Source organism: Bos taurus, chromosome 18 (genome assembly GCF_002263795.3).
Source record: "Bos taurus isolate L1 Dominette 01449 registration number 42190680 breed Hereford chromosome 18, ARS-UCD2.0, whole genome shotgun sequence".
Lineage (NCBI taxonomy): Eukaryota > Metazoa > Chordata > Mammalia > Artiodactyla > Bovidae > Bos > Bos taurus.
Genome location: NC_037345.1, coordinates 64,388,939 through 64,404,269, shown reverse-complemented (window position 1 = coordinate 64,404,269; position 15,331 = coordinate 64,388,939). Strand labels below are relative to the sequence as shown.

At 45.5% G+C, this 15,331-nt stretch overlaps 1 protein-coding gene across 1 annotated transcript; it reads left to right on the top strand.

Moving 5' to 3' along the window:
* The first annotated feature begins 418 nt into the window (after positions 1 to 418).
* Positions 419 to 5,972, top strand: DUXA (double homeobox A). The gene is made up of 5 exons (XM_059877343.1): positions 419 to 652; positions 3,183 to 3,285; positions 3,847 to 3,992; positions 5,113 to 5,227; positions 5,715 to 5,972. Exons 1-4 carry the CDS (start codon positions 419 to 421, stop codon positions 5,209 to 5,211), a joined length of 582 nt encoding a protein of 193 aa, XP_059733326.1. The 3' UTR covers positions 5,212 to 5,227; positions 5,715 to 5,972.
* Positions 5,973 to 15,331: the final 9,359 nt, after the last annotated feature.

The following is a 15,331-nucleotide window of genomic DNA, read 5'->3' as shown; positions in this document are numbered from 1 at the left end:
ACCTGAAAGGAGCTCAACAATACCTGTAACAGGTGCTCTTTGTGAGTTCAAATGCCCATCATTGTCATGACATCACCTGCGTCATCCTGACTTGCATTGTTCTTATCAAGAACAATGTCCCATAGGACTGGGACCCATCAGTTTTTCATGTTTTTTTTTTTTTTCCTTTTTTCTTTTTTTAAACAGAAGACATATGTCCCTAGTCATGACCTTCAGGTCAACTAAGGAAGCTTCAAGAATCACCACCCTTGTGCACTTAAGGGCTTTATAATCGAGGGTTCTTTCCATCTGGGTTCTGGTGGATTCAGAATGAAAAGAGGAAATGAAAGACAAGCTCTAAGCTGAAGCGTGAATACATACGATGGCCCATTTAATGCTTCTCTCCTCCGATTTATTGGTCTCTCTCTCCCCAGAGACCATGGCGACACAGTGTAGGCGCAGCCGTACCTCGTTCACAGAAGAGCAGTTGAAGATCCTCGTCCAGGCATTCAGCCAAAACCCTTACCCTGGCTATACTGCCAAACAGAGACTTGCTGTGGAAATCAACGCTGAAGAGTCTAGAATTCAGGTACATTCCAAGTTCCAGATCTCCAGGACGAGAAGCAGAAACTCAGGGTGGGAATGGGGGGGTGGGGACTTATCTGGTGGCCCAGTAGCTAAGACTCCGAGCTAGATGCAGCGAGACAGAGCTACAGGAGTTTGTGTCGACTTAAAAAACAGTCACAACCGAAAAGCTGAGAGTTAGGTTTTTACTCAGTGGAAATTTTTAGGACTCCAAGCCCGGGAGGCAGCATCTCAAGTAACCCTGAGAGAATTGCTCCAAAGAGGCTATAGGGGAAGAGGGAGGAGTCTGGTTATATTTGTGCTCAGTCCCGTCCGACTCTTTGTGAGAATACTGGAGTGGGTTGCCATTTCCTTCTCCAGGGGCTCTTCCAGACTCAGGGATTGAACCCACAACTCCTTTGTCTCCTGCATGGGCCAGCTGATTCGTTACCAGTAGCATCGCCTAGGAAGCCCCATGTTATAAAGAAGTTGCAACAAAGGGCGAGTAGTCTGAACATCCAAAGGATTTTTGTGATTTAAAAAAAAACAGATATCCCAAGTGAAGGAATTTGGCGTTTTTCTATGTATGAGAACGTGCAAGAGTCTGGGCTCACTGAAACCATTCCTTTCATACGCACCTCAGCTGTGTGACCAATATCCTGTGTTTTTTCACATCCTGAGCTCCCCTGGGGCTCATCCTAAGGAGTGGCTGGGATCTGATGGCTGTTAGATTCCAGGTATTTTCTCCTTTCTGAGCACCCTGGAGGGCTGGAATCTCTGATGAATGTGACATCCTTCTTTACTGATATGGCAGGAGATACTCCATTTGCATAATTTTTTGAGAATGCACACCTCAAAATTCAAGGAGAGTGAAAATTTTTTTCCCTCAAAATTTTAGTAATCTCAAAAGTTATTAACTGAAATTGGTACAATGTTTCTGGAGGACAATCTGTCAATATGCATTAAACCTGAATGTTCATGACATTAGACAGCATATCATTTTAAGGATTTTTTTTTTTTTTTTGCCAAGAAGATAACTTATGGTGTTTGCAATAATGTAATTGCGAGAATATTCACAGCATTTTGTGCTTCTTCTTTTTTAATTAAGTTTTTGGCCATGCTGCCTGGCATGCAGGATCTTGGTTCCCCAACCAGGGATCAAACCTGGGCTCCCTGCAGTGGAAGTGCAGAGTCTTAACCACTGGATCACCAGGGAAGTCTTAGCATTTTGTGACTCTAATAGAGAGCTGTTGGAGAGAAACCTCTATTCAAGAACAAGAGGAGGGACTTCCCTGGTGGTCCAGTGAATAGGAATCCATGTTCCCGATGCAGGGGCCTTGGGTTTGGCCCCCAGTCAGGGAACTAGACTCCACGTGCCACCACGAAAGATCCCAAGTGCCACAACCAAGACCTGGCACAGTCAAGGAAACCAAAAGTAAAATACGAAAAAAGAAAGGCGGTGGGGCCACTCGGTGAACACGTACCATGAGCCTGTGTGATAAGGGCGTTGAGTGCAGTGCTTTGCTTGACCCTCAGAATGAACTCCCAAGAATGTTGCTCATCACCTCCCTTCCAAATGTGGACACTGAGAGTGAAGGAGCTTCCAGGAGTGGGCAAGAAATGTGCAGATACACCTTCAGAAAAGAGGAATGGTGTGGAAGACACACTTATTCCAGGGTGTAGAAGCCAATCAGGTCATCTAGGTGATGTGGTCACAGATAGCAGCAAGTGTCCGATGACGTGGTAAGATGCCAGAGGAATGACGGATGGTGTGAGGGCTAACCTTCTCCTTTCAATGAATTCTGGCAGACCAGGGAATAGCAGACTGGTGTGTGTGCGCTCAGTTGTGTGACTCTTTGCAACCCCATGGACTGTAGCCCTCCAGGCTCCTCTCTCTATGGGATTTCTCAGGCAAGAATACTGGAGTGGGTTGTCATTCCCTTCTCTAGGGGATCTTGCCAACCTAGAGATGGAACCCACGTCTCCTGGATTGGCAGGTAGATTCTTCACCACTGTACCACCTGGGAAGCCCAGGTGTAATGTTGCAGATTCAGGCTGGACGGAGATCTTACATGCAGAATAATTACAGCATCCATTTATTAACTTAAAGAGTATTACAGGGGACTTCCCTGCTGGTGCAGTGGGTAAGGCATTGCCTTCCAATGAAGGAATGCAGGTTTAACTGCTCACTGGGGAGCTAGGATCCCACGTGCCTCATGGCCAAAAACCAGAAGGGAAACAACAGATGCAATATTGTAACAAATTCAATGCAGACTTTAAAAATGGTCCATATAAAAAAATCTTTTAAAAAAGAGATTATTATAGCAAATTGTGTTAGGACCAGGTCATGAAGATGCTGAATGCCAAGCCTTTATCTAAGGCTTAGTTGAATGTAACCAGGATCAGTGATAACCCTGAGTTTAGGGTTCATAAGAATCACTGCCCACCCCCTTTTGGGGGCCATGTCATGGCACGTGGGATTTCAGTTCCCTGACCAGGGATTGAGCTCATGCTACCTGCATGTACTAACCACTGGACCACCAGGGCAGTCCCCGAACCACTCCCTTTGGAGAAGAGCAGCAACGGAGCCGAAACGACATAAACATGTATAATTCTCTCGTTTTCTTTTCCTCTCTTAGATATGGTTTCAGAATCGAAGAGCGAGGCATGGATTCCTGAAGAAACCCAAGAAGAACGTAGACCCAAGCAAAGACCACGCCTCCCCCATAGAGAAGATTCAAGGTAAACAGCCTGCTCCAGCCCTGCTCCCCACCAGAGCCTCCTGGGATGCAAGTGCCTCTTGAGATTGGGGCCACCTAAAAGAAACCACCTCTTCCTTTCTCCGCCTTGTAAGAGGAGAGTGGGAAAGGAATGTTTCCTCCTCCGGGGTTTCCTGGTCAAGGCATCCCAGGAGCAAAGGATTCAATGAGGCCCCTGGAAAGTCTCCCCACAAGGTCCAGATATTCTGAGTCTTAGCTTATTTGCGCTGGAGTCTAGCAATTTAGCCAAATACTACTGCTTCTCACAAGAGATGCGGGTTCAAGGCCTGGGTCAGGATGATCCCCTGGAGGAGGAAATGGCAACCCACCCCAGTAATCCCATGGACAGAAGAGCCTGGCGTCCTACAGTCCGTGGAGAGTAGGACGCGACTGAGCACACCCTTCTAGAACCTTCCACCTTGAATCACCTCAAGGAGTGGCAACAGATTCCAAGTTAGATGGTGAGAACATGTTTGGGTTCCTCATCTGAATATGTAAGCTGATCCCAAATGTTTCTCTACCTTCAATCCTACCCCTACTCCAGATGGAACAGACAGACGGTGTCGTACCAGCTTCACTTCCTCTCAGTTACAAACTCTTAAGAATGCATTCACAGAAAACCCTTATCCTGGGATTGACTCCAGAGAGCAACTTGCTGAAGAAATTGGGGTTCCAGAGTCAAGAGTCCAGGTAATCGAAAAGGGACTTGATATTGTGTGTTCATAATGAGACATCTTTAAATGATTTCTCCATCAGGGACTTATTCTCATAGACATCATAAGCAGGACAGATGAAGACTCCCTGGTGGTTCAGTGGCTAAGACTTCATACTCCCAATACCTGGGGTGCAGTTCAATTCCTGGTCAAGGAACTAGATCCCACATGCCACAGGCATGCTACAACTATAAAAATCCCAAGCAAGTGCTGCAACTAAGATCTGGTGCAGCCAAATAAATAAATATTAAGAAAAACAAATAGCATAATATGTTATAAATGAAAAAAAGATAAGCAAGACAGATGAAAAATGGGATTTCTGGCTTGAATAGTTCTTCCCCAAGGGCTCAGTAGGTGAAGAATGCAATGCAGGAGACACTGAAGACTCATGTTCAATCCCTGGGTGGGGAGGATCCCGTGGAGTAGAAAATGGCAACTCACTTCAGTATTCTTGCCTGGAAAATCCCATGCACAGAGAAGCCTGGTGGGCTACAGTCCATGGGGGTTCTGAAGAGTTGGATATGACTGAGTATGCATGCACCCATGGGATAACAATGTCTTCCTAGAAGACATTACCCTATTCTGGGTCATAGAGTAAAATCAGGCATTTTTGAGAGGAAGGAGAGAAGTGGGAAGAGAATTCCAGGCAGAGAGAAAAGCTGAAATACAGGTATGGCCCTTTAGGAAAGACTAATACTTACAATGAGGGAATTGCGGGGACTTTCAGGATATGAAACTTATCAGTAAATCATAAAGGTGTTTGTACAAGATTCAGAATTTTGAGGGACATCTCTGGTGGCCCAGTAGTTAGGACTCCACGCTTCCACTTCAGGGACACGGGTTTGATCCCTGATTGGGGAACTAAGATCCCTGCAAGCCACAGACACAGCAACAACCCCCCCAAAAAAATTTCAGAATTTTGAACTTTATCTTGAAATGTGAGACTTTCCCAGATGTCATATGGAATGTCCGTGGTTTGAGAATTATGCCTAAAAGAAACCATCTCTTCCTCACCTTTGCCTTATAAGATGAGCGATGGTGAGACTTGCATGACATCAATTTTTTTTTCATTAAATCTCTTTGTTTTACCTACTTAGATTTGGTTCCAAAACCGAAGAGCCAGACTCCGTGTCCAGAGAAAAAGAGGCCTTGAAGAAGCTCTATACCAAAGACAAAACCAGGGACAGGATCTCTGATATGGGAGAGTTGAAGGTACTAGCCTGCTGTTCCCAATGTGACTCACAATCAGAGTCTCCTGAGTGCCAGTTATTCCGCACGGCGGACTCAAGTCCAGCTTCCTCTGGGTAGTGGATGATGCTTCCACTCAAGTGTGCCCCCTGGGGTTGGGGGTGGTCACAGTCCCCACGGCTCTCCCCAAGTCTGTGGTCCTCCCGAGGAATTCCACTGCCCGCTTTTCAAGCTCTGAACTGGAACCCAGAAACCCTGTTAGTATGTGAGCTTTGTTTATTAATATTTTCCCTAGTTCTGGCACATGGTAAACAATCAGATTTTGTGGAAGGTATGTCTGAGTTACTGGCAGGATGAATCCTCACGTGTGTTCTGCCAGGGGCTGGCTCATGCATGGCTTTCCCAAGGGGTAGGAGGTTCCATATTTGGCTGGAACGTTGGAAAGAATCCACCTCCATTTTTGCATGTATAAACTGGTTTCTTCAATTTTTCTTTTCCCTTTTTGCTTTAGGTATACAGAACGGCACTCCATAGTGACTGTTTTATTTCTCTGGAGCCAGGACAAAGTGAAAAGGGAGACAGATTTGGTGTATTTGATGTCATCAGCCTGGACTCCACATTAATTATCTTCCTTAACATATCCCTCTAAATATACCTTCAGCTTCAGCTTCTGGAGATGGTAAAGAGGACTTTAGGAGGCAGAGACAGATGATACAAAGAACCATGCAGCCCTAGTGACCAAATCCAGATTCAGAGTTCAACAGATCTTGAGGACAATAAAATAATTATAAATAATATCATTTTTTTTGGTCATCAGAATACTACTGAGTCAAGCAAAAATCATCAAAATGTGTGGTATTGTGATTTTAATCAAACTGCTGCTGCTAAGGTGCTTCAGTCGTGTCGGACTCTGTGTGACCCCATAGACGGCAGCCCACCAGGCTCCCCCGTCCTTGGGATTCTCCAGGCAAGAACACTGGAGTGGGTTGCCATTTCCTTCTCCAATGCACGAAAGTGAAAGTGAAGCCGCTCAGTCATGTCTGACTGTAGTAAACCCCTAAAAGGATGGGTTCAGATCAAACATGTGGACGAGGGGCAAGTGATGCACTGAAGAGGACATGGAAGCTCTGAGCCCCTTGTCACATGCCTCACCAACCCTGTGTAGCCATCGGGCTGTTGACTTATATCCTTTAATAGCCTTTGTAATAAATCTGTAATCTAGTGACTTTCCTGAGTTCTGTGAGCCACTGTAGCAAATTAATCAGACCCAAGGAGAAGGGTTCCTGGGAACCTCCGATTTACAGCCTATTGGTCAGAAGTACAGGTAACCATGTGAACTTGAGATTGGTTGGAGGCATTTATAGTCAAAGAATAGATTTAATCAGAGACAAGAGAAAAATGCAGCAACAAAGGAAAACAGTCAAACAAGATGAAGGTTTGTACATGGGAAGGTCATGTACACGCTGCTGTATTTAAAATGGATAACAAGGACCTACTGTAAGCACAGGAAACTCTGCTCAGTGTTCTGTGGCAGCCTAGACGGGACTGGGATTTGGAGAAGAATGGACACAGGTGTATATATGGCTAAGTCCCTTCACTGGTCACCTGAAACCACCACTACGTTAATTGGCTATACTCCAATACAAAGTAAAAAGTTTAAATTTGAAAGAAAAGATGAAATACTTCAGCCATTAAAGTCAAGGAGCTTCAGTTCCTTCACAAGGGTTATCTCGGGCTTCCCAGGAGGCAGTAGTGGTGAAGAAACTGCCTGTGAATGCAGGAGTCTTAAGAGATGAGGGTTTGATCCCTGGGGAAGGGCAACCCACTCCAATATTCTTGCCTGGAGAATCCCTTGGACAGAGGAACCTCCAGGCTATCGTTCATGAGGTCAAAAAGAGTCCAACAGGACTGAAGCGACTTAGCACGCCAGGGCTATAGACCATTTTCTGAGCCGTATCCTTTAATACTGGAGCCCCCATCAGTTGGAAGAAGTTGACTACATCATGACCAGACTGTAGCCACAACATAAGCTACTCCATCTGACACAATTCTGAGAGTTCATCTCAAGGAAATAGGAACAAATTAACCCTCGAACTGAAGATTAACTGTACTTAAAACAACCAAGATGACACTGGTCAGACCACCCATGAAAAATTTCAAGATGACTGTCAGAGATGACTGTACTCCTCTGCATGCAGCCACCCCTCTCCACCTGTGCATTCTTGAAATTCTTTTTTTATTATTATTTTTTAATTTAAATGTATTTATTTTAATTAGAGGCTAATTACTTACAATAGTCTCTTGGTTTTGCCATACATCAACATGAATCCGCCGCGGGTGTACACGTGTTCCCAATCCTGAACCCCCTTCCCACCTCCCTCCCCATACCATCCCTCTGGGTCATCCCAGTGCACCAGCCCTGAGAATCCTGTATCGAGCATCGAACCTGGACTTGCAATTCGTTTCTTATATGATATTATACATGTTTCAATGCCATTCTCCCAAATCATCCCCCCCCCTCTCCCACAGAGTCCAAAAGACTGTTCTATACATCTGTGTCTCTTTTGCTGTCTCGCATACAGGGTTATCGTTACCATCTTTCTAAATTCCATATATATGCGTTAGTATACCAGAGAAGGCAATGGCACCCCACTCCAGTACTCTTGCCTGGAAAATCCCATGGACGGAGGAGCCTGGAAGGCTGCAGTCCATGGGGTCGCTGAGGGTTGGACATGACTGAGCGACTTCACTTTCACTTTCACTTATCATGCATTGGAGAAGGAAATGGCAACCCACTCCAGTGTTCTCGCCTGGAGAATCCCAGGGATGGGGGAGCCTGGTGGGCTGCCGTCTATGGGGTCGCACAGAGTCGGACACGACGGAAGTGACTTAGTAGTAGTAGTAGTATACTGTATTGGTGTTTTTCTTTCTGGCTTACTTCACTCTGTATAATCGGCTCCAGTTCCATCCACCTCATTAGAACTGATTCAAATGTATTCTTTTTAATGGCTGAGTAATACTCCATTGTGTCTATGTACCACAGCTTTCTTATCTATTCATCTGCTGATGGACATCTAATTCTTTAAAATCTCTTGCCCTCTGATCAGCAATGGGGATTTGGTTTTTTGGAACATGAGTCCAGCTTCTTCCCAGGATTGTCAGCTTTCCCAATAAAGCTTCTGTGCTTTTCCCCAACACGTGTCTCTAAGTATTGGGTCCTTGAGCAATAAGCAGCTGAACCTGAGTTTGGTCGCAGAGTCTTAGCACTGAGCCCCTATAACCCATGGAATACGGCACTATCTCCAAGTTGATAGAGTCGGAATTGGGTTGAACTGTAGGATACCCACTGGTGTCTCCAGCATCGGTTGGCTGGAATTGGGTCCAGAGCCCAAACGTATGTTCGATATAGTAGCCATATGTACATACACAAAAAACATCATACTAGTCACACACACACACACACAAACACCCCAAAACAGTATAGTAGCCACAAGTCCCAGTGGACCCCTGGGTACTAGAAATGATGAGTGTGACAGGAAGTGAATAACTACTTCATTCAACAGTACGTGAACAGGGAATTCCCGGTGGTCCAGTGGTTGACTTATGTGCTTTCACTGCAGGGAGCAGAGGGTTTGACCCCTGGTCAGGGAAGAAGATCCTGCATGTCACAAAGTGTGACCAAAAAGAAAAGTAACATTGTCTTTCTGATTTAATAAATGTGCACTTCAAACACTGATACCTACGTATGTGATGGCATTAATAGGCTTGAAAGTATAATTGAAATTTATATCGTAATCACAACAGAACCGAAACTATAAGGATATATTTCAAGAGAATATACATCCATGGCCCAAGAGAAAAAACTTAAAACTGTTGCACTAGAGCACTTAACACGGGTCTTCCCTGCCGGCTCAGGGGTGAGGAATCCACCTGCCAATGCAGGAGATATGGGTTCAATCCCCAGTCCAGAAGGATCCCACATGCCAAAGAGCAACTAAGCCCGGAAGCCACAACTACTGAGATCTGCTCTGGAGTCCAGGAGCTGCATCTGCTGAGCCTGCGTGCTGCAGTCCCTGAAGCCGGCACGCCCTAGAGCCCATGCTCTGCAACAGAGAAGCACCCACAGTGAGAAGCCCACACACTGCAACAGAGAGTGGCCCTTGCTGGCCTCAACTAGAGAAAGCCCATGCGCAGCAGTGAAGACCCAGTATAACCAAAAATTAAAAAAAATATTTAAGCACTTATTAATGAGTCCTCACGTAGGAAAGAAACAAAATATCATGTACCAGAAGAAAGATTGTCTGATCTGATGTTTGGGAGAAAGTTAATCTAAGTAAGGGGTGGCCAAGAAGGCAGCCCCTTATAGGAATTTGAGATCTAACTGAAAGGGAAAACGTTGAGCTGTTCAAGGATTTATAATCCGCTTTAGTTCCAGAAAAACATCTACTTCAGCTTTATTGACTATCCCAAAGCCTTTGACCGTGTGGATCACAAAACCTGTGGAAAATTCTTGAAGAGATAGGAATACCAGACCACCTGACCTGCCTCCTCAGAAATCTGTATGCAGGTCAAGAAGCAACAGTTAGAACTGGACATGGAACAAGAGACTGGTTCCAAATCGGGAAAGGAGTATGTCAAGGCTGTATATTGTCACCCTGCTTATTTAACTTATATGCAGAGTACATCATGAGAAATGCTAGACTGGAGGAAGCAAAAGCTGGAATCAAGATTGCTGGGAGAAATATCAATAACCTCAGATTTGCAGATGACACCACCCTTATGGCAGAAAAGCAAAGAGGAACAAAAGGCCTCTTGATGAAAGTGAAAGTGAAGAGAGAAAAAGTTGGCTTAAAGCTCAACATTCAGAAAACTAAGACCATAGCATCTGGTCTTATCACTTCATGGCAAATAGATGGGGAAACAGTGGAAACAAGGACAGACTTTATTTTGGGGGGCTCCAAAATCACTGCAGACGGTGATTGAAGCCATGAAATTAAAAGATGCTTGCTCTTTGGAAGAAAAGTTATGACCAACCTAGACAGCATAGTATAAAGCAGAGACATTACTTTGCCACCAAAAGTCCATCTAGTCAAGGCTATGGTTTTTCAGTAGTCATGTATGGATGTGATAGTTGGACTATAAAGAAAGCTGAGCACCGAGAATGGATGCTTTTGAACTGTGGTGTTGGAGAAGACTCTTGAGAGTCCCTTGGACTGCAAGGAGATCCAATCAGTCCATTCTGAAGGAAATCAGTCCTGAACATTCACTGGAAGGATTGATGCTGAAGCTGAAACTCCAATACTCTGGCCACCTCATGCGAAGAGTTGACTCATTGGAAAAGACTCTGACGCTGGGAGGGATTGGGGGCAGGAGGAGAAGGGGACGACAGAGGTTGAAATGGCTGGATGGCATCACTGACTCAATGGACATGAGTTTGAGTAAATTCTGGGAGTTGGCGATGGACAGGGAAGCCTGGCATGCTGCAACTGAACTGAACTGAACTTATGCTTAAAAGGGCATCCATTTGGAGAATAAAGAGGGCAAGTAAGAGTTGAGAGCCAGTGCAAGAGAAGCTGTGGCTGTGAGCTAGAGCATAATATCTGATAGGGTTAAGATGAAAGTAAGGTGCCCCGTCCACCTGGTTTGCTGGCTGTTGTTCAGTTGCTCAGTCGTTTCTGACTCTTTGTGACCTCATGCTTTACTTCGAAACCCCTGAATCTGTCTGAGGAATGGCAACTCTCAAGGTAAAGATATTAATAATAATGAACACAAACAATTAACTCTGTGCTGGGCATCCTTCTGAGTTCTTTACATGTATTACATCATCTAATGCCCACAGCCTCTCCACTCTCATCCTGTTGCTACTGATGAGGCAACTGAGGTCTGGAGTAAGGAAGTCTTTTGCTGATGGTACAGTGGCTATGACAAGTGGAGCTGGAGTGTGCCTTGTTTAACCACTAAATCCCCAGCCTCTCCCAGTGTGGGAAGATTGTCAGAGGACACAGCTTCGGTTCAGAGGAGGGTCAGTGCTGGAGGAATATCAATTTGAGAGCCATCAGCTTCCACTGATGCTTTTGAACTGTGGTGCTGGAGAAGACTCCTGAGAGTCCCTGGAATACAAGGAGATCAAAGCAGTCCATCCTAAAGGAAATCAACCCTGAATACTCATCGGAAGGACTGATGCTGAAACTGAAACTTCAATACTTTGGCCACCTGATGCGAAGAGCTGACTCATTGGAAAAGCCCCTGATGCTGGGAAAGATTGAGGACAGGAGGAGAAGGGGCAGCAGAGGAAGAGCTGGTTGGATGGCATCACTGACTCAGTGGACACGAATCTGAGCAAACTTGGGGAAACAGTGGACAAGGAAGCCTGAGGTGCTGCTGTCTACGGGGTCCAAAGAATCGGACACGACTTAGCGACTGAACAACAGGCTTCCATGGGCTGTAAACTATAGCAGAATATGGTAAGGTATTACAATAGAAGGAAGGTTCCTGGATCATATTTCTAACACGTTAGGTTATAATTACTTATCAAACACTTTTTTAATTAAAAAAAAATTGGGGGGCTGCGCTGAGAGGCGTGTGAGGTCTCGGTTCCCCCTCCAGTGGAAGCCTGGATCCTTAATCCCTGGACCACCAGGGAATTCCCCTTCAAATTGTATTTATTTAAGAAACTTTTGTCACTGGATTCTAGTTGTGAGTCTGGGGACAGTACCTACCGTTTGAAACCTCATGTTCATTTAAAAAAAAAAAATCTCAGTCACACCGAGGCTTATGGGCTCTCAGTTCCCCAAACAGGGGCTCTAACCACTAGACATCCAGGAAACTTCCCAGGGAATAGACTGGAGGTAGGGAAAGATTCAGGTGAATGTCCGTAGAGTCAGTAAACCAGCTTGTGATGTTCTTACGCGCTGGGGATAAACCCAGTTCTATCAAGTCTCTGACCATCTACACCACTCTGAAATTCCTGATGTGACTCTGTGGAGAGTAACAGTGATATTGTCAAATAAGACTTCGAGACTCCAGACTGGAATACCCCTATGGGCTCTACCACCATCTATCTTTGAATCTGAGAGGCTGGGACCTGGGACCAGCCACTGGAGCGCCTGCAACCAGACAGAGGCCTCCTCCAGCAAGAGATTCAAAAGATCTAACATCCATGTGCACTCAACACGGTTATGCAGTGAGATATAAAAAGGCCACAAACCAGCTGCTGATTCTGGGATGCCTGGAGCAAAAGCTGTGTGCTGCATATGATCCCAACACACGGCGTCACCAGGGGCGTGCAGACCACCCGGCCCACCCCTCTGGTGACCTACGACCTCTGGATCCTCACCCGCCCTCCCCCCATTTAAGGAACCAGCCCGCTGTCCTCCAGAAGGAGCCAGGGCACCTGTCACTTGTCCTCGCTCCCTTGTGCTGCAGTGAGAGTCCCAGAAAAGCCTTGCCTGAATTTCTCATCTCACCTCTGATCGGTTTCTGTTCATCAAGGAATCTGAGGATCCGGGTTGGGAAATAAATACGCTTTCTTTGGGAAAGGGATTAAATACACATATATATATCACCATCATAGTCAGCTTACAGGTCACTAAAAATTAAGTTGTCAAAAAACAACAAAGCCGTATGTGTAATAGTGACAGGGCACAACATTCGTGTGCTCAGTCCCCTCTGACTCTTTGCAACCTCATGGATTGTAACCTACCAGGCTCCTTTGTCCATGGGACTTCCCAGGCAAGAAATACTGGAGTGAGTTGCCATTTCCTTCTCCAAAAAAATCTTAAAAAAAATTTTTTTAAATTTTGTATTGGAGTATAGCCAATTAACAGTATCATGATAGTTTCAAGTGAAGAGCAAAGAGACTCAGCCATACATACGCACGTATCCATTCTCCCCCAAACTCGCCTCCCATCCCTGTGCCCTACAGTAGGTCCTTGTTGGTTATGCATTTTGAATGTAGCAGTGTGTGCATGTCCATCCTAAACTCCCTATCTCTAGCTCCCATCTTTCCCCACTTAACCCACGACCATAAATTCGTTCTCCAAGACTGTGAGTCAAAACCATCTTAAGAAACCCTCTCCATTAACACGAACAATAAATCTGAGTCCTAACACTTTTGAAGGGTAATAAAGCCACTTTCTCATAGAAATTCCGGCCTTTGCCACCGTTAGGGGGAAAAAAAAGAGTGATGTAAAACATTCCTTTCATTTTTCCCCTGAATTTTGGGCTTCCCTGATGGTTCAGATGGTAAAGAAGCTGCCTGCAATGCAGAAGACCTGGGTTCAATTCCTGGGTTGGGAAGAGTCCCTGGAGAAGGGAATGGCAACCCACTGCAGTATTCTTGCCTGGAGAATTCCACGGACAGAGGACCCTGGCAGCCACAGTCCACGGGTTAAAAAGAGTTGGACCCAGTGGAGGCACTCTCGCTTTTGGCCTTGCCAGGCAGCTTGCAGGATCTTGGTTCCACAGCCAGGGTTGAACTAGCCCCACAGTGAAATCACTGAGTCTGAATCACTGCACCACCAGGGATTTCCCCCAAGTCCCTTTCATTTGGCCACCCTCCCCCACCAGGGGCTGACTGGTAGAATCAGGTCATTTTCCCAAAAGACTTTTTTTATAGAAAGGTTTTAGGTTCACAACAGAATTCAGAGGAAGGTATCGAGTTCTCATATGTCCCCTGCCCCTCCCACGCACAGCCTTCCCCTCTTATCCACATCCCCCAGCAGGGAAGCACATTTGCTATTAACATGATTGCACCGAAAATCCTTTGTGTTTTGCATTTTCATCCCTCCTCTTTCCAGTCAGGTCATTTAAAAAATGGTTTCCCAGGTGGCGTTAGTGGTAAAGAGCCTGCCTGACAATGTAGGAGACGCAGGAGATGCAGGTTCAATCCAAGAATAGGGAAGATCTCCTGGAGGAGGGCGTGGCAATCCTCTCCCGTATTCTTGCCTGGGAAATCCCAATGTCAGAGGAGCCTGGCTGGCTACAGTCCATGGGGCCACAAAGAGTTGGACACGACGGAGCACACACATATTTTAAAAAATATCCATCTTCAGATATGTTTGAGAGGAGACCAAGTCTCCTGGAGCCTACCTCATGGAGTCTGCAGTAATCTCTCAGAATTCATTTAGCCATTTTGTTTTGGAAAGTCTCCATGTCTAGGCAGGGGATCATGAAACAAGTATTTAAATTCCAGACCCAGATGAGGCTAGGACCTGCCTGGCACGCTGGTCTCATCTCGGCAGTGTCGGGACGGCTGCAGAGCCCTTCCTGTTGGAGCACACGGGGCTTCCCAGGTGGCTCAGTGGTGAAGAATCCACCTGCCCAGGGCAGGAGAGGCAAGTTCAAGCTTTAGTCGTCGAAGATCCCCCGGAGGAGGAAATGACAACCCACGCCAGTGTTCTTGCCTGCAGAATCCCATGGACAGAGGAGCCTGGCAGGCTACACTCATGGGATCGCAAAAGACGAGAATGAGCACGCAGGCATTGGAGCACACCCCCTTAAGGCAGAGGGACTTCTTCCTCTGTGAGCCCAATTCCCTATCAGTGTAGTCAGCTGATTAAAGCAAACCATTTTCGGTTTGCTAGATGTTTGCAACCGGAAACAAATTTATGAAGATAAAAAGGCATTTTAACTTTCATTTTTATATCGAAGTTTCTGATAGTTTAATCCAAAAATATTCAACCTTTTTTTTTTTTAAACACTGAAAACCATTGTTGGGGAGCTCAAAGAATAAACTAATAAGTAAAATGTTCTTGTTTAATGTATTTCATGGGGCTTTCAATCATTTGGATAAATATTCATGTTTTTCTTTATCTTTTCAATTTAGGATGAAAGATGTCACTTGAATGGGATTTTTAAAATTTCCATTGGAAATACACTGGCCTGTTTTAATAAACAGTGTAGTCGTTAAGTCATGTTTGACTCTTTGTGACCCCATGGACTGCAGCACACCAGCCTTCCCTGTCCTTCACCATCTCCTGGAGATACCCAAGGCCATTGAGTTGGTGATGCCATCCAACCACCTCATCCTCTGTCATCCCCTTCTTCTCCCGCCTTTCACAACATTTATTCCTGAGGTTTTATGGAAATTGTAGCTGAAGGTGTTTGATAGGATTAGAATAGGTGGGG